Source organism: Myxocyprinus asiaticus, chromosome 49 (assembly GCF_019703515.2).
Source record: "Myxocyprinus asiaticus isolate MX2 ecotype Aquarium Trade chromosome 49, UBuf_Myxa_2, whole genome shotgun sequence".
NCBI lineage: Eukaryota > Metazoa > Chordata > Actinopteri > Cypriniformes > Catostomidae > Myxocyprinus > Myxocyprinus asiaticus.
Window position 1 is genome coordinate 10,757,151 of NC_059392.1, and position 19,461 is coordinate 10,776,611.

At 36.9% G+C, this 19,461-nt stretch overlaps 1 protein-coding gene across 1 annotated transcript; it reads right to left on the reverse strand.

The window, feature by feature from the left end:
• Positions 1-3,836: 3,836 nt before the first annotated feature.
• Positions 3,837-18,592, reverse strand: LOC127438491 (ATP synthase subunit delta, mitochondrial-like). The gene is made up of 5 exons (XM_051694121.1): positions 18,346-18,592; positions 13,797-13,950; positions 11,197-11,285; positions 4,853-4,990; positions 3,837-3,978 (listed from the first exon to the last, which is right to left on the reverse strand). The coding sequence occupies exons 1-4, from the start codon at positions 18,457-18,459 to the stop codon at positions 4,868-4,870; spliced, it is 480 nt and encodes a 159-aa protein (XP_051550081.1). The 5' UTR covers positions 18,460-18,592; the 3' UTR covers positions 3,837-3,978; positions 4,853-4,867.
• Between the last annotated feature and the right edge of the window lie 869 nt (positions 18,593-19,461).

The window sequence follows — 19,461 nt, forward strand, 5'->3', positions numbered from 1 at the left end:
GGTTTTCCATGCAGTGCTACAGGGCTAATTCTGCAATGCAATGCATTTAGAATTTTGCACTTAAGGGGAAAAATCAGAGCTGTTTTACAGCTGGATACCTTACGTGGGGAAAAAGTGAAGGGGGGTGGAGAAGGAAATCGCTTCTTGATTGGTAAGTTTAACAACAGAAATGTCTAGACAACATGGAATCATACATTGGAGACGTAAAGGAAGTTTTTGGATTAAAAATTCTGCTCAGACTTAAGCTGTCACCCAGGCTGATCTGTTGGCTGGTTTTTAGAGGGGTTTGGGACACTTTTCCGTCAGGCTGGGAGACAATCTTAAACCAGCTAATACCAGCAAACCACTTTAGGCTGGATTAGTTTCAGCAGGGTTATGCTGCATCATCAACAGCACAATTGAAATGTGGTTTCTTCAATAAATCTTACAGTACATTACACCATTGAAATGAATGCATAATGCCCTGCAGCCTGACTAATATGGTTCTAATGAAACTGTACTGTGGTGTTGGTGTACAAGGTTTCACTTTGAGACCCCCGTGCCCACAGCCTCTCCCTTACTTTCCCAGTAGACTGATTTAACAACCTCACCCTTTTGGAATGTGACACTTTGCTCTGTGGAATGCATGAGCGTCACAAACAGCACTGTTAGATGCCTGAGGAAGATACAAGTTAACACATCATAACCTATAGCAAAATTTGTATGTAGTCCATAATATTAATGCATAAAGACAAAATGTACTTTTTTGACACAGTGGTATTAGTGTCTATCAAATACTTTGACGTTACTAGTGTCAAATAACATTTGTACCCTGCCATAATTATACAGAACCGATTTGGGCATCAAAATACTGACATTTAGCATGGCAATCTTGCATGAATCTGGAGCCTCTTCAAGGCTTATATGCCTACTTATCTGTAAAAGCTGCTGTAAGCCATTTTCCTGGTATACCACGCATAATATTTCCCTACTACCTGCAGTTATCAGTTGTCTCATGACAACCCTAGGCTCTTTAAACAGCAAAAAAGAATGTTAGCCAATCAAAAGACTTGGAGGCAGCTCTCTGCCAGTGGTGTGAGTTTGGGGGTGGGACTACCTGTCTGTCCGAAATGTCTGTTTGAAAACAGTCATTGAGTACATTTACATGCACAATCTTACACCGATTATGCTTAGTAAGCCGAGGTGGTGTAGGGTCATATAAACACTTAAATGCTTTTTCTTTATCGGGGTAAGGTCATAAACGGATTAAGCAAAAATGGCTCGGCACTCATAAATTTCCCCACATTATATTCCATTTTGGATTGCATGTCAACACCTTTACCGCAGTTCATACAGGCTTATTCAATGTGCGCAAGTGTTGACATCAAAGACAGTGAATAAACCGATGATTTCAAATCTCATATAAATGTGGTTTTCTCTGGTTTTAACATGCAAACGTAAACGGACATGTGCATATTAAAAAAGCCACCAGAATGTGGGTAAAGGTGGGGGTACTGGGAAAAGAAAAAATCTACATGTGCCAATCGTTTGTTTTTTCCTTAAACCGTCACCGACCTTAACCTGATTAAAGAAAACCGTTAAAGGCTTTTACATGACCTTACACGTTGTTGCCTTATGAGGCATAATCAGTGTAAGAATGTGCATGTAAATGCACTGAAACGGTCTCCACATTTGATGCATCAATTCTGTGCAGAGGTTTGCATGAGGGACATCAGCGAGAAAGTGCTTCTTGAAGCTCTGACCTTCTTTCCCTTGCAGTGTGCAAAAGGATGCCACAGACTCTCAGGTGGCTGTTAGATATGGCACACAGGCTGGGAGTGGGTGGAAACCTGACGCTCCCACCTACACAGACATACGGACAGCCGCAGATCTGAGGCCAGTTGTACAGTCTCAGAAATGTATTAAGGCTGGAGTTAAGAGTGAGGAAGCTGGTCCTAGGTCAGTGTTGAAGGGCTGTTTCTCGATCTTGACCCTACACCACATCCTTTTTTGTCACTCTCACCCGCAAGAGCAAGGTGTCTACAAATAGAACACCGTGCAAGCATTTCAGAGAAACCTGCAAATCCACAACACACCTCAAACCTGCCTGTTGAATGCCGTCAGTATAGCTCTAGTAATAAACAAACTTGATAGACATCTCAGGTAATCAACTTTAAGGCGTCCCAATACCATTTCATATGAGTCCAATATTTAAGTCATTTTGTACTATAAATTCTCCTCCCTGCCCAGTAGGTGGCGATATGCATGAAGAATGTAAAAAAAGTCTCATACAAACAGCGTTGTCAGTTTTGAATTTGCTTATTCTCGGCAGTGATCAACGTATTGGTGTGTATGTAAATGCACTCATTGTCATACAATTTTATACCAATATTTTTTATTTCCATGACTTTTTCAGTCATGCGCTGCTAGATAGACTTTCATTAGATCATATTTTATTTTTTTAATGTCTTTGTTTACTTATTTCCAATAAAAATACATAAAATCCTTACCTAAAAACTAAAATTTACTTTCATGATTTCAGAATATATCTTAAATTTCATTTTTTGCAGTAAAGGATTTTTCATTACTCCCAAAACCTTCGAAATGGTGCTGTAGCTGCAGGCGAACTTAATTCATCCATCCATAATATCTGTATGGAGAGTTAATTTAGGTAATGCATGTGGAGTTTAATATATATGCTACTATAAATTATTTTTTGCAAGTGCAGAACCTCCAATCTTAAAACATTCTTTTTCAAAACTGCAGAAACAGCACTTACGACTATACCGTTGAGGAAGTCTAAGAATAGAGGCAATACTCATACTTGAGATGCAAGGACGAAATATAGCAACAAGAGAAACATCCTGTGACATGAATAGAATCTTGCGGTTCCTTAAATGTACCACAAGTACTCTTTTGGTAGTCTTATGTCAGTCCATGCAACACTGATTTTTTTCTCTACCTGGCCATAGGAAAAACTAAAAGTTAGCTCTCCAACACATGCCTTCACCGTTGGCAATATCTGAACTTGGCATTTCATGCTATTTGGACATTTTCCCTATCAACTCATGCTTAACACAAATAAACAGTGAATTATGCAGATCTAATTTTTATACGTTTATGTAAATTATGCAGTGCAAGAAAAAATATATAAGAAATATCAAAAGAAGTTTATCAATGACTCCTGGCTGCATGTGTTCCTTGCCATTTCTGCAAACGTGGACCTGGAGCAAGCTGCAGCATGCTGCCAAGGTAGACGTATAATGTTCATAAAAACACATGTGGTTTAGTCTCGTAAAACTCTAGTTGGCACATGCTTATTGCTCTATAGCGGCGGCCCTGTACATTCACCTGTACTTTTACACCACAACATCCACTGTCAATAGGCAGTTTCTGAAAGAGCAGACTAGCTTGTATCTCTGTAGTCGAGTCGGTGAGTGCATTAGGTAATTGTTTCAGTCATACATTATTTTACATGTACTAACTAGGGGATTTAGAAAATATATATGAAATTATCAAGAGAATTTGAGTAGTCACTAGGCAACCTTGCCTACACAAATCTGACAAAACAGCTACTATGAGGTTTAAAGCATGCACAAATAAATAAAATAAAAAGATAATGAAATACGTACAAAAACATCTCTTAAAATCGGTGTCATTGACTGAAAAAGATGAGTTGATTCACTCACACCACTGCCTTGTATTGAAGGCTTGGCTATCATTTAGGTTTCAAAAGTACCATACTGCCCTCTTTCTTTAACAAAAAACACTGCAGACATAATCTAATAATTTCTTGCACAACATGATGGAAAATCTTCAAAAATGATTTGTGTGAAGGGCACAGAAAAACAAAGTGGTGAAATCCATTACTTCCAAATAAATTTATTAGTAATTCCATCCACTGTACAAACCAAGCAGTTCATTCTTGCAGTTTCTGACTTCACTGGGGTGGGGAACAGACAAAGCTGGAGACCTGTCAACACCAACAGAATTTCCTACCTTTAAAAAAAAAAAAAAAAGGAAAAAAAAAAAAAAAGATACAAAATAGAAATTGATATAAATCGAGATTTGACAAAGATGAATACAATTGGCATGCTGTCATGGATTTCTTTGTAATAGTGATCACTGGTGAATCATTCACAATAAGACAGGAATATGTATTGTAATTCTCTCATCATTTAAGCACCCTCATGCCATCTCAGATGTGTATGACTTTCTGTCTTCTGCTAAATACAAACAAAGATTTTTAGAAGAATCTCAGCTTTGTAGGTCCATACAATGCAAGTGAATTTGTGGCCAGAAATTTGAAGCTCCAAAAAGCATATTAAGGCAACATAAAATTAATCCATAAGACTCCAGTGGTTAACTCCATATCTTCAGAAGCGATATGATAGGTGTGGGTTAGAAACAGATTTTACTATAAATCTTCACTTTCTCCTGTTTTTGGTGATTCACATTCTTCATACATACTGCCACCTACTGCACAGGGAGGAGAATTTATAGTAAAAAAGGACTTAAATATTGATCCGTTTCTCACCCATACCTATCATATCACTTCTGAAGACATGGATTAAACCACTGGAGTCATATGGATTACTTTTAAGGAGCCTTATATGCTTTTAGGACCGTCAAATTTCTGGTCACCATTCACTTGCACTGAAAGGACCAACAGGAAAATCTTTTTTTGTTCTGCAGAAAAAAGTCATACATATCTGTGATTGCATGAGGGTGAATAAATTATTTGAGACTTTGTATTTTTGTGTGAACTATCCCTTTAAAACAGGAAATAGAGTCAACTTCCTCTATGTCGTAAATGTTCTCTCTTATATTTCTAATTTGAAGCCAGCTAAAAGTGTTATGAAGGGATACATACCAGTACTCGAGGCATTTACTCTAGTGCCTTGACGATTGCCTCGTTTGCCTCTATGCTGACCAGAACCTCTGCCCTAGCTGCTTCGTCTGAAGCTCCCATCAGCTCTGACTGGGCTTTCTCGAGGTTAGCTTTCGCCGCCTGCACAAAACATCATAGACATGTGGTTCATGTTCAATGTTATCTTGACGTATCGGTCGAGGGAATCCATCTATAACAACTGACATTATAAAAGGTGTAGGTATAGATCCGAAAACTTCAATATCTTGAAGCATCTTACAAGTGAAAAAAATGGTGCACCGTTTCTCTCAGATGCGGTTGAAATTCATTCTAAGTACAAACGCAACATGTCAAGCAGAATTATCCATTATTTTAGTGCATTACCTGTATTAAAGGAGCTTCAAGTGTTCGTGCTTCTTTTGTTGTGTTGATATCAGACATGCTAAAGAAGACCTGTGAAGCTCTTGTGATTTTGTTTGTATATGCTTTTTAAAATTTTCAGATCGGATGGTTATTTCCTTTTAAAGCCGCTCGTAAATGGCAACGTTTAAGCTCTTGTTATAGCGCAGCAGTTAATGGACAGGTGAAGGGTGGTGCTTCGCTGCGGCTGGGACGCATTCAGGAGGGATTACGGTTTATACCTTAAATGCGACGAGGACACATGCGTTTTTGACCACATTCGAATGTGGTTTCTGTGGTCCGATCACAAAACGTTTTAGACCCCGTTTAGACCTGTATTTAGCGCTGACCACATGTGATCAGATCACCCGAAACACATCTTAATACCAGGCGGAAACGGGGCCTTAGGCTTGTACTTTTAACAGACTGATTTCATGAAAAGTATGAGACCACGGAGACATATTTGACCAATTATATTGCATGGTTTCTCACACCTACAGTGGCAGTTCCGAGGTGAAATGTCCACTGTGTGGCACTATGAGCATGTATAATTTTCTGCCAAACAATTTAGGTTTTTAAATCAACAAACCTATATCCCTAACCTAAACCTATCAGATAGCATCATAAAAAACAAATGTGATATGAAAAACGCAAATCGCTGAAGCAACCATGTTATTTTATGGTACTTTCATGACACTTTCTAATCACGAATCGACTCATATCCCCTTCAAAACTTGTAACACGGTCCTATGCATCACAAGTGCAATGCTCTGTCAGTTGCGCTACCGCACAATTTGATTGCGCTCAAACAAGCTTGTTAATGTATTTGGTAATGTAATGCAAGCATTTAAATGTATCGCCTTACAGGTCATGCCCTATAGTAAAAGTGTTTACATGTCATAAGACAGCATCGTGTGAGGAACATGATATGGAGACAATCTGCCATTTTATTTGTGACTTGAGTTAAAGGGAATAAACGTCTCTTTTTTTTAGTGCCTTTTTGTCTACATAGGGCTGTCATGATTATGAAATTTGGCTGCCAATTAACTGCCAAACAAATAATTTCGATTATGACGATTAACTGTCTGTTTTAGGGCTGACATTTTTACATATTAAACTTCAAATATATAAATCAAATAATAAAATAGGGATATATGATTTCCTTTTAAGGCTTAAAAAAAACTTATGAATGACATGATAATGTTTTAAATATCAAAATAGTTCTAAATACTTACAATATGTCTCTTTTTGGTCAACTTTAGTATCGGTCAATTTTACATTTACACTGTTTTTGGAACTCTTATTTTAAATATATATATATATATATATATATATATATATATTTGTAAAAAATAAAATAGAAATTTGTTATATATTTGTATTATATTTATCACATTATATTATGCAATAGTAAAATATTTCTGTCCTAATTTCTTCACTTCCACACATTATTTTAATACACTTTGATTTAACCCACATGTCCTTATTTCTTATGAAGCAAAACCTTTGAGATTTTGTTGAATCATTTTATCACTCCACAGAAATAGAGAAAGCGTGCGTCTTGGAAGTATGGTTGACATCTGCGTTGTAGCTCAGTGACGCTCAAAATGCCATTGATAGCATTTAAATATATTCGCTTACAATACCCTTATTTGGGTATTAAAATGTGATTGGAAATTGAAGTGCACAATAATCACGTTTATCTTAAATAACCACAGTTAGATTAAAAAAATGCAATCGGACGATTATTTAATAATCACGACAGGCCTAGGTGGTGTTCATTTCACCAGGAAACTGCTGCTTTACATATAAGCCGCCACATAAAAATCATTTTGCAAAAGTGTAGGTGTAGTAACGTGATTGTATGATTTTAACGTGACGTTGACATCACAAGAACTTCTGTGGCAAGAGCTCTTTAGTCAAGCACTGCATTACGGGTTGGCTACTATTTATTTTGCTTTTGCAATGTGAAATAGACGATGCGGTCTTGTAAATATTATTAATAGAACTAGCGCTGCAACTAACGATATTTTGATAATTGATTAATCTTCGATTATTTCTTCGATTAATCGGATAAAAAAAAAAGAAATTGTATTTCTTGCATTTTATTCGAATGATTTTTTTTAAAAACAGAAATGATAATGTGCGCAAGGATTTGGTTCGATTTACCTTACTGAATTCATGATTCTATACTCTAACAAAACTTAAATACTGAATAAAGCCTGAATCATGAAAAGTTACATTTGAATTTATTATTATTATTATGACTTTCAGTACATATGCAAAACAGTTCTATTCATTACTTTTACAATTTTGTAGAACAAAAAGTACTGTTCATTAAAGAGTAAAATGATCCTTTGGGGATGGAGTGGGACAAAAACATCAGCCCAGCAGAGGACAATGGAGACACCAGAATAGAAATAGGCCTATTAATAGGCCCAGCTGAAAATTTATAATCATGTTAGATACATATGCTTGTACACTGTCACTGATTACATACATTTTAAGTATTTTAAATTAATATTGTAGATTTTAAAATAATACTGTCCCTGATTACGTTTCTACAATATTCTTTTCAAAAATGTGTATCCGTTTATCCAGTAAAATAATGTTTTCCATGGTATAAATTTACTGGTGGAATTAGACATTACAATCGGCACTATCGGGACCCTTACCATTGTTATACATTATATTCAGCATTATATTTAGTTTAATATAGTATAATCATCTGTAAACGCAGTGCAGATTCACTCTTGCGCAGAAAAGTCTCATCCTGGTACTCACTGTATAACATGTGCTCACATGAGAAACAATCTAAAACACTTTAAACCGCACACTTTGACCTCTGAGACACGAGCGTGACATCAATGAAAGCTGCACAATTGATTACACTGAAACTGAAAGTGCGGTATGATTTTGCACGAGCTTAATCAAAGTGATTGCGTTCCCTTTCTCCATTGCGATCGGTTTGATTGACGTGGATACACGGGCTCGCTTGCTCAGTTAAGTTTAACGGAGATTCGCATGTGGTAAAAACAAACAGTTTTGCGAAATACATGGAAATACGCAATTTTGAATTCATAACATGTATATATTATAAAACAAAAAATAGCAGTAAAATGTAAGTTATGTGCTGGAGAGAAACAACTCTTAAGTGCATTAAACGGCACAATCACTCTTTCAAAGCACCTGATGCAGCAACCGCTCCCCATTAAACTGTATGATTATGATCTTCTTTGAAGTGCGCTGGACATCTTGGGTTGTGTTTTTCCCACTTCAGCTTGTCTCCGTTGATTTTCAAATGAGTTTCGTCATGCAACACATTTTCCAACGGTCTGTGAAGTGACATCACTGATGGAGCTTCTCCGTGCTCGCGGCATATATCCAACTAATCGCTAATGAAATTCGTTGTCGATGATTTCCATTATCGATGATAATCGATTTTATCGATTAGTTGTTGCAGCCTAAATAGAACTTCTGTTAATCGGTCAAAACAACGGAAAACGTTTTTTTGGTGCATCCTCTTCTTACAATTGTTAATGGTGGAAAATCTTTCATTAACACAACCTCAGACTAGAATGGCCGCATTCTCAACAGTGCGGGCAAATAAACGTGGCCTCGTTCCTGTGAAGGACATTTGTCACGGTGGCGATTACACAGTGTAAAGGCCAAACATTGCTGTGAGTTAAAGGTCTCTCAGTGGGGATTTGACATATCTGAACCACTTTAACGGTGACTGACCTTTCTTTGCTTATTAACCAGCAAGGCCCCCGAGCACAGCTATCTCTAGGAAGAATAAAAAAGCTGTCTATGTGGAATGAACTCGGAAGGGCTCTTCATTTAGTGTCAGATAAAGGGCATTTCTGTGAAGAACATCTCGTTTGGAATGAGTTCATTTTTGATGTGTCATTGTTCAATGAGGTGACTAACCGAAAATGTATATTACTGCATTTCATCCTAATGAAGAAAATGGCATGAATACAATCAAAAGGGCGGCTTGACACAGTTTTGAATACGTTTATATAATAATTCCATAACAGGCATGTATACTTAAGGGCACTGCACCATATAGATAATGGGGCATTTCTGTAATAGTGCTTTGGATTTTTAATTCTCAAATTACACGCCCAAACAGATTCAGTGTCATTAAACACCTACAGGCCTCTTTTATAATGTATAGTCATTGTGTTCTAAAATTATGAAAACATAGAAAAACAACCAGTCATTCATTTCTACAGCAGTTTCACCATGGATGGCCACATTGCTTATCTAGGCCATCCTGTGCTCCAAATTTAATAAAAAATGCATAATTGCAGATTTTCCATTACCCACTCTTAACAACTTTTTGTCAGAAACATACTTTACGCAAATATGTGTAGGCAAACGTGCGCGGTCTGGTTAAACATGCTTAACGTGCGTTCTTGAGTTGTGGCAGTAACAAACCTCAGAACTCAAGGAGGCGATAGGGGTACCTTCAAAATCTGTCCATTAAACTGGATGTGTTATTATTCAAGCAAGTTGCTATAAATATATTGACTTTAACTTACTTGACTAGGAATATTCTTTTTAAACTATTGCTCTGCCACGACAGTAGTTGACTTGAAAGACAAAACTCGCCTAAAAAGCAGAGTTCACACTAATGTCTGCTATAGCGCCCCTTGTGGCAACGTTGAGAATGCCACGCGTACTTTCATCGTGTTATGAACTGAAACATTTTGGAAAACGTACAAAATTAAACTTGCGTAGGTATTCAAGTACTTGCGCAGAGTATGTTTTGGCCTTAAGATTTTTCCCGTGACAGACCGGTTTAGCTCAACTCTGCTCAGATTAAGAGAAAACAAAGTGATTTTATAATCAACATTTGGCTGGACAAATATATCAATAAAATATTGATTTTCCGATGCATCGCGATCTTCATTTGAATGATCCCAATATCGATTCTTAAATCCCAAGATCGATCTTTTACTCTGCGCAACACTCCACTTCAATGAGCGGAAATCACCCATGTTTGCAATCAAATTTCGCGATATGCAACTAAAATGTATGTATTTGTCAACTGGCTGGTAAATGTTTAGATATCCCTCTCCAGTGATTGCGTAGTATACCGGTGGAGTGTTCAGCAGCGAGATCCTTTCACTGCGTGTTGAGAGTAAAAGTTGTTCCGTGTAATGCGAGTCAAAAGACTAGATCCACACAACCCATTTGTCATTGAATAATGTCTCTTTTAAAACCCTTTCTGTTCTTTATAGTCAGTTGCTCATCAAAAACAACAAAAAAGAAACAAATCTAATCATGCATGGCACAGATGTGATTAAGCCATTCGAGTCCTCTCGTTAATATGAGCTCATTTACAGACGCTCTTTACAGAACTGACTGTTTTCTTAAAGAGACATTGCCAGTTTTTAGCACGTGTTCAACAAATCAATGTAAATGCTTATAAATAGTAAAAAAAATTGCAATTACACAATAAAAATGTCACAAAAATATATGAACTATAATAGCTTATTTATTGATTGAACTCATGGATTTGTTCATTTTGAAAAAAAAACAATATGTGACCAAAATGATGAAAAACTAATAAAATTAGTCAAATTAATATTTTTTGATGTACCAAGTTAAAAGGTCCCCTGTATAATTAACAGCATTAGCTGAGAGAGAATTTCTTTCATATGCAAGTGAAATGGACATTATAACCGAAATATACCCATATGAATCGATATCGAAGCTTGTGAATCAGAATCGAATCCAGAAATCTGTATCAATACCCAGCCCTTATGGACAATAAAAAAAACTTGTAAGCCATTTTTCTCAGTTTCAGTGTTGCTGTAGTTACTGCGTTTTGGTTTTGTAGGGCACCAAAGCTATATCTTAAAAAAACATGCTTGGTCTCCGTCTTTTCCCTCTCATTACCAGTACTCATTTTAAAACGATGACGTGATGGTACTCACTGCAAGATCAAGGGTGTCCAGAGTAAAGGCCTCCTCAGCCAGTAGCTGCACTGAAGAGTCTGCATTGACCGTCACTGATCCACTGCTCACTGCAAAACAAACAAAACCAAACCAACTAAAACTTACAGGAGCAGCAGTAGAAAGAATAAACTCTGTTAGACAAGACTGCCCTCTTCTGGATGGATTTCTGAAATGATATGCAATGACAAATAAAGACAATATTCAAAACACCACACATTTAATGATATTACAAAACTGAAATGCCCAAATAAGACTACAATTCCCAGAATATAGTCAGATGCACCTCCTACTAGTTCTATTTTGCTTATATATTATTTATCAGTAATGTAACTATGTATAATATTTTATGTAAAATCTATTAAAATTGTTTTTTGTTTTTTTACAATTGCACTTCTGACCTTTAATTGAGAATGAACATTCACACCATGTGGCAGAATTTTGTATTATTACAACATCCTGTTAATAAGATCACGGACAACCAATCAGATTACATTCTTATCTCTACAACGGCTGGAAATCTGAAGAAACACGCACATGAGGAAAGATGATGATGATAAAACATCATTTTCCTCAAGTAAATAATCCCATTTCCATGAGCTTTCCAGGCATTTGTGATAACTGGATTCATATTTTTAAAGACTCTTTAATTCAAACAAATTTGTAAATTAATCACTTAGACCAATTTTATGGCTTTTGAGCAAATTTTACTCAAAACAAGAGTATTATAAATTGCTTATGAAAATCAGCATTCTAGATGATGAAATATTTTAGAGCAGTAAAAAACTAGAAAATGCATATTGAACAGAAATTTCCATAAATGTTTATATTTTATTCATTTCCATGATGTCCACTGTTACAACAATGTTAAAATATTTAAAAAATGAAATATATATATATATATATATATATATATATATATATATATATATATATATATATATATATATATATATATATATATATTATTAATTACATGATATGCCAATTAATTAATCATATACAGTTGCAATCAAAATTATTCAACCCCCCTGACCAGCAATACATTCTGGTGATGTGAATTAAAACACATCAACCAAAACTTCAGTAAACAGTCAAAGTTTTTACTACACATTTGAGTGATTTTGAGAACAAAGAGTTCATTTTACCCAAATTTTAAAATAAAAAATAACTAATTCTCTCCACAAATGTCATGTCAAAAATATTCAACCCCCAGAGTCAATCATTTGTGGAGTATCCTTTATCCTTAATAACAGCAAATAAATGTTTCAGGTAAGTGTTCTCAGGCTTCGGTCACCTCTATATTAGAATTTCTACACATTTCTCATGAGCAAAAGCTTCCAGCTCATTGACATTCTTTGGTTTCTGTGCTGCCACTGCTTCCTTGAAATCCCAACAAAGGTTTGCAATGGGATTTTAATGATGGACTGAAAGGGCCATTTAAGGACATTCCACGACCTATCCCTGAACCAGATTTTGGACAACTTGGATGTATCCTTGGTGTTATTGTCTTGCTGGAAAGTCCAGTGATCACCGAGCTTCAATTTACAAAATGGCCCGATACCTGAAAGAATCCATGGTGTCAGTCACAGTCAGGATAGCCGTTTCCTGCAGCAGCAAAACACCCCCATAACAGGACTGACCCACCTCCATGCTTGACTGTGGGGATGGTGTCGTTCTTGTCATCACCTTGTCATCTTACTCCAGATGTACTGCTGACCCATGGGTCTGAAACTCATTTTCAGTTTAGTATCATATGTCTATAAAACCTTCTTTCAGGACTCCACAGGTCTTTGCTAATTACTTCTTGAATATTCAAGTCAACATTTCCCTTGGTGAAATTTTGCTTTCTTCCACACCCCAAGAAGGTTGCTGTTGTACCATATTTAAAAAATGTATGAATGGTGCTGCCAACTTTGTCTATTGGAAATTGAAGTGCCTTGGAAATGTACTTTTAGCCATGACCTTTCTTGTGTAATGAAATAATCTCCTCTATTAGCTTTTGAGACATCTTATTTTTAATTGCATTTTTTGCATAGAAATACATTTTTGCTTACAACGTTAACTTACATTTTAAAACTTAAATAAGTGCCATTGCAGATTGATGACTTAATTTTGTTTTAAAACAATTACTTGTGTAGCCTTAAATATTTAAGAAACAGCTACATGCAATAAGGGTTGAATAATTATGACATGGCTGAAATAAAAAAAAAAATCCTGCTATTTACAAATATTTGGTTATATATTCAACACTATGACTTTGAATGTGTCACTCAACTGATATAGGTGTAAAGTTTAAAAAAAAAAAAATTGAAAAGCCCTGATATAATTAATTGCACTGAATGGACAGCCCTTAATTTATTTTTTAAGTTCCTTGATTTTTCCAGGTTTTTCCATGACCGCTGGAACCCAGAATATTAAATCTGATTCTGAAACTACTGACCCATGGTCAGAATTAGTCAGAATACGTATTAGCCAAAACAACTTTGTCAACTCTATTCTCAGAGCTGGGTGTGTGACAGGCCTGTACTCATTTTGTCCGCCATGACAAAACTAGCATGGCTACTGTAGCTAAAACTCACCAAAGTACTTTGTAGAAGAACCATCATCATTGAAGACGGTGACTACGCCAGGCCGGAGCACCTGCAGTGTGGGAACGTGGGCCGGGAGGATACCAAACATGCCTGTCAGTGTTGGGACATCAATCTGTCTTACATTGGCTTCCTTGAAGAACACCTGAAACAAAAACGACAACCTTCAATACGGAGATGCAGGCTGGCAACCAAAAGGTTAAAAGTCAATCCATAAACTATTACCAATTGTGACCTTAACTCAGTTCACTCCTCCAGCAAGACTGTGCCAATAAAATGTGAAGTGCAAGTTTTCTGTCAGTCTCTAGTTATTTAAAGAATGATTACAGGATCAAGACTTTTCCCTCAGGCTATCCATCTCATGAACAGTTAAAACTGCCCCATTGAGTAATAATTATGTGTAATACACAGCTTAGTCTATTTATATTTATCCAACATATCCTATCCCTTCTGCCATTACATTCCCTTAAACACTATCTGTATTTGTATATTGTACATACATATTCACATACATATACATACATATATATATATATATATACACAGTGGTGTGAAAAAGTGTTTGCCCCCTTCCTGATTTCTTATTTTTTTGCATGTTTGTCATACTTAAATGTTTCAGATCATCAAACAAGTTTAAATATTAGTCAAAGATAACACAAGTAAACACAAAATGCAGTTTTTAAATGAAGGTTGTTATTATTAAGGGAAAACAAAATCCAAACCTACATGGCCCTGTGTGAAAAAGTGTTTGCCCCACCTGTTAAAACATAACTTAACTGTGGTTTATCACACCTGAGTTCAATTTCTCTAGCCACACCCAGGCCTGATTACTGCCACACCTGTTCTCAATCAAGAAATCACTTAAATAGGACCTGCCTGACAAAGTGAAGTAGACCAAAAGATCTTCAAAAGCTAGACATCATGCCGAGATCCAAAGAAATTCAGGAACAAATGAGAAAGAAAGTAATTGAGATCTATCAGTCTGGAAAAGGTTATAAAGCCATTTCTAAAGCTTTGGGACTCCAGAGAACAACAGTGAGAGCCATTATCCACAAATGGCGAAAACATGGAACAGTGGTGAACCTTCCCAGGAGTGGCCGGCCGACCAAAATTACCCCAAGAGCGCAGCGACGACTCATCCAACAGGTCACAAAAGACCCCACAACAACATCCAAAGAACTGCAGGCCTCACTTGCCTCAGTTAAGGTCGGTGTTCATGACTCCACCATAAGAAAGAGACTGGGCAAAAATGGCCTGCATGGCAGAGTTCCAAGATGAAAACCACTGCTGAGCAAAAAGAACATTAAGGCTCGTCTCATTTTTGCCAGAAAACATCTTGATGATCCCCAAGACTTTTGGGAAAATACTCTGTGGACTGACGAGACAAAAGTTGAACTTTTTGGAAGGTGTGTGTCCCATTACATCTGGCGTAAAAGTAACACCGCATTTCAGAAAAAGAACATCATACCAACAGTAAAATATGGTGGTGGTAGTGTGATGGTCTGGGGCTGTTTTGCTGCTTCAGGACCTGGAAGACTTGCTGTGATAAATGGAACCATGAATTCTGCTGTCTACCAAAAAATCCTGAAGGAGAATGTCTGGCCATCTGTTCGTGACCTCAAGCTGAAGCGAACTTGGGTTCTGCAGCAGGACAATGATCCAAAACACACCAGCAAGTCCACCACTGAATGGCTGAAGAAAAACAAAATGAAGACTTTGGAGTGGCCTAGTCAAAGTCCTGACCTGAATCCTATTGAGATGCTGTGGCATGACCTTAAAAAGGCAGTTCATGCTCGAAAACCCTCCAATGTGGCTGAATTACAACAATTCTGCAAAGACGAGTGGGCCAAAATTCCTCCACAGCGCTGTAAAAGACTCACTGCAAGTTATCGCAAATGCTTGATTGCAGTTGTTGCTGCTAAGGGTGGCCCAACCAGTTATTAGGTTTAGGGGGCAATCACTTTTTCACACAGGGCCATGTAGGTTTGGATTTTGTTTTCCCTTAATAATAACAACCTTCATTTAAAAACTGCATTTTGTGTTTACTTGTGTTATCTTTGACTAATATTTAAACTTGTTTGATGATCCGAAACATTTAAGTATGACAAACATGCAAAAAAATAAGAAATCAGGAAGGGGGCAAACACTTTTTCACACCACTGTACATACATATATATATATACACACACACACACACACACACACACATATATGTACGTGTATATGTACGTATTAATTAATTATTATTTTTTTAAATTGTATTTATTTATCACATGTTATACATTTGCACATATACAGTGAAATTCTTTTTTTCACATATCCCAGCTAAGCTGAGGTCAGAGTGCAGGGTCAGCCATGTTACAGCACCCCTGGAGCAGATAGGGTCAAGGGCCCAACAGTGGCATCTTGGCGGTGCTGGAGCTTGAACCCCCCGACCTTCTGATCAGTAACCCAGAGCCTTAACCACTGACCCACCACTGCCCATATATATATATATATATATATGTGTGTGTGTATATATGTATGTATATGTGTAATAAATATATATATATGTACATGTGTGTGTGTACACACACACACACACACACACACACACACACACACACACACTAGGGATGTGCAAGACTAGTTGACTAAACGGTTCTGATGCTGCTAGTCAGCACTGGAATTACTAGTCGGTTAATATTTCCCCCCATTAAACTGATAATTTTTACACATTTACGTTTGGCTTTATATTTTTACAGAGGCTGCACTTAAATTAATGTCATTAATGTTACATAGTTTAAATAGAATACAAATATTATTATTTTTTAAATAGGATATCTGGAGCAGATACAGAGTTTAATTTCACCTCAGGCTGTGCGTGCTTCTTCCCTCTCAAGAAAGATTTCAGCCACAACTGCCAGAAGAATTGTTCGGGATACAAAGAAAAACCCACAGGTAACCTCAGGAGAAATACAGGCTGCTCTGGAAAAAGACGGTGTGGTTGTTTCAAGAAGCACAATACTTGTTGACCCCTCTCCAAACATAGTGCTTATGGTTGTGACCATAAAGCTCTATTTTGGTCTCCTCACTCCAAATTACAGCGTGCCAGAAGCTGTGAGGCATGTCAAGGTGTTGTCGGGCATATTGTAACCGGGCTTTTTTGTGGCATTGGCACAGTAAAGGCTTCTTTCTGGCAACTCGAACATGCAGCTCATTTTTAAGTATCATCGTATTGTGCTCCTTGAAACAACCACACCGTCTTTTTCCAGAGCAGCCTGCATTTCTCCTGAGGTTACCTGTGGGTTTTTCTTCGTATCCCGAACAATTCTTCTGGCAGTTGTGGCTGAAATCTTTCTTGGTCTACCTGACCTTGGCATCAAGAGATCCCCGCATTTTCCAATTCTTAATAAGTGATTGAACAGTACTGACTGGCATTTAAGGCTTTGGATATCATTTTATATCCTTTTCCATCTTTATAAAGTTCCATTAACTTGTTACGCATGTCTTTTGACAGTTCTTTTCTGCTCCCCATGGCTCAGTATCTAGCCTGCTCAGTGCACCCTCATGAGAGCTAACAAACTCATTGACTATTTATACACAGACACTAATTGCAATTTAAAAAGCCATAGGTGTGGGAAATTAACCTTTAATTGCCATTTAAACCTGTGTGTGTCACCTTGTGTGTCTGTAACAAGGCCAAACATTCAAGGGGGTGTAAACTTTTGATCAGGGACATTTGGGTGATTTCTGTTATCATTATGATTTAAAAAGGAGCCAAACAACTATGTGATAATAAATGGCTTCATATGATCACTATCCTTAAAATAAAAGACAGTGTTTGTGCATGATCAGTCATATTTTCAAAATCAATGCCAAAATGTCACAATTTCTGCCAGGGAATGCAAACTTTTGAGCACAACTGTATATATATATATATATATATATATATATATATATATATATATATATATATATTATATTATATTATATTATACTCATACACGCACATATACATATATATATATGTGTGTGTGTGTGTGTGTGTGTGTGTGTGTGTGTGTATGTGTGTGTGTCCAAGTACAAATGGCAATAAAGCTCATTCTGATTCTGAAGATTTTGTTAAAATAATTTAATAGGGATTGCCGATTGTAATGCCAGTTACCAACCTTTGGATTTTAAGAGAATTACACTATTACAAACTGCATTTAATAGTGTACTACAGAAAGTCAAGGTGACAGTGTGTCTGGTGGCAATGCCAACAACCTGCTAAGCTCATTCAAACTTATTTGTTTTCTAGTAAAATAGTGACTTTAAGTAACTAGTAACTTCAAAGGTGCCATGAATGCTTTTCCTGCAAAAAAAATAAATAAATAAATAAATAAATAAATAGAACGTTCTACTGCACGAGATACACGCCAATCAAACTTAAAGGTAATCTAAATGCTTAATATAGCATATAAAACCTAATTAAATTGAAATAGTCAGACAGCAGTCGGCGTCTATGCATTCACTACTGTTAGCAGGCTGTGTAGGCCAAAGCCTGGATCTTCAGTACCTGTGTCGGCGATGCGAAAGTGAAGGACATCTGAGAAGCGGGCGCGTCGGCATAGCAGCGCGCGTGTCTCAGCGCAGGAGCCGCACGACGAAGGAAGAACCTCGCTGCCATCATTTCAAAAAATGAAAACCGACCCGACCTTTAAAGCACTGTAATGCACAAGCCTCGGTTTTCCCGTCCTCACCAGCAGTCAGTCAGACAGTGCACGGTTGATACCACAAGGACACGGTCAACTTTTCCCGTCAGATGTCGCGAGAGTTGTGCGCCGGATGGGATTTGTAGTTTTTAAGCTGTGGCTCATGAACTGTGTTGTGGAGGACAGTGGACAGACAACATGGACACGAATTTGGAAGACTTTTGATTAAAATATAAATACATTAGTGGTTCACTGGCGGTCATCTAAGTTGGAACACTCCCAGGAAGCTATTTCCAGTCATGAAAGTGCAGCTCCTATCTACTTAAATCTCTGAGGTTGGTCAAGATTACGATCAAAGAACGTATTTCAAATCAGTAGTAAAATCTGACAACACTGGAACCACAAATTGTGCTTCTTTACCTCCGATTACGCTACAAAAACGCGATTTTCCCGGATTGTACAGCCAATGCGCATGCGCGTTCTCATGTTGATTGACAGGCGATGTCTGTATCTAAACGATGATTGGCTCTTTAACTGTAAGGCGGGACTTTATTTCTACATCCGTTGACCTTTCCAATTTCTCCCATTCAATTTAAAAGTGGCCCATCTCTGATAAATAATCTCTGATAGGGGTAGCTAACACAACATTTTCATTAACTTTTTTATTCAAGATTTTTTATTAAAGTTTATATGAATGTATAAGGCCTATTTTAGGTACTTTTTTCACAGTTTTTAATCACCTTTTTGCATTTTAAATGGCCCTGCAGTGTCACAAATGAGTTTTTTATATTCTAATTTTAGAATTTAGCTTATCACATGGCAGAACATATCAGCTTACCAAAATAATTTCATGTGAACAACCGTAAATGTACAAAGGAAAGTGTACCAATTATTTTAAGCTTTAGCATTTTTAGCAGTTCACCTTAAAGGGACAGTTCAACTATAAATTAAAATTCTCTCATCATTTACTCACCCTCATG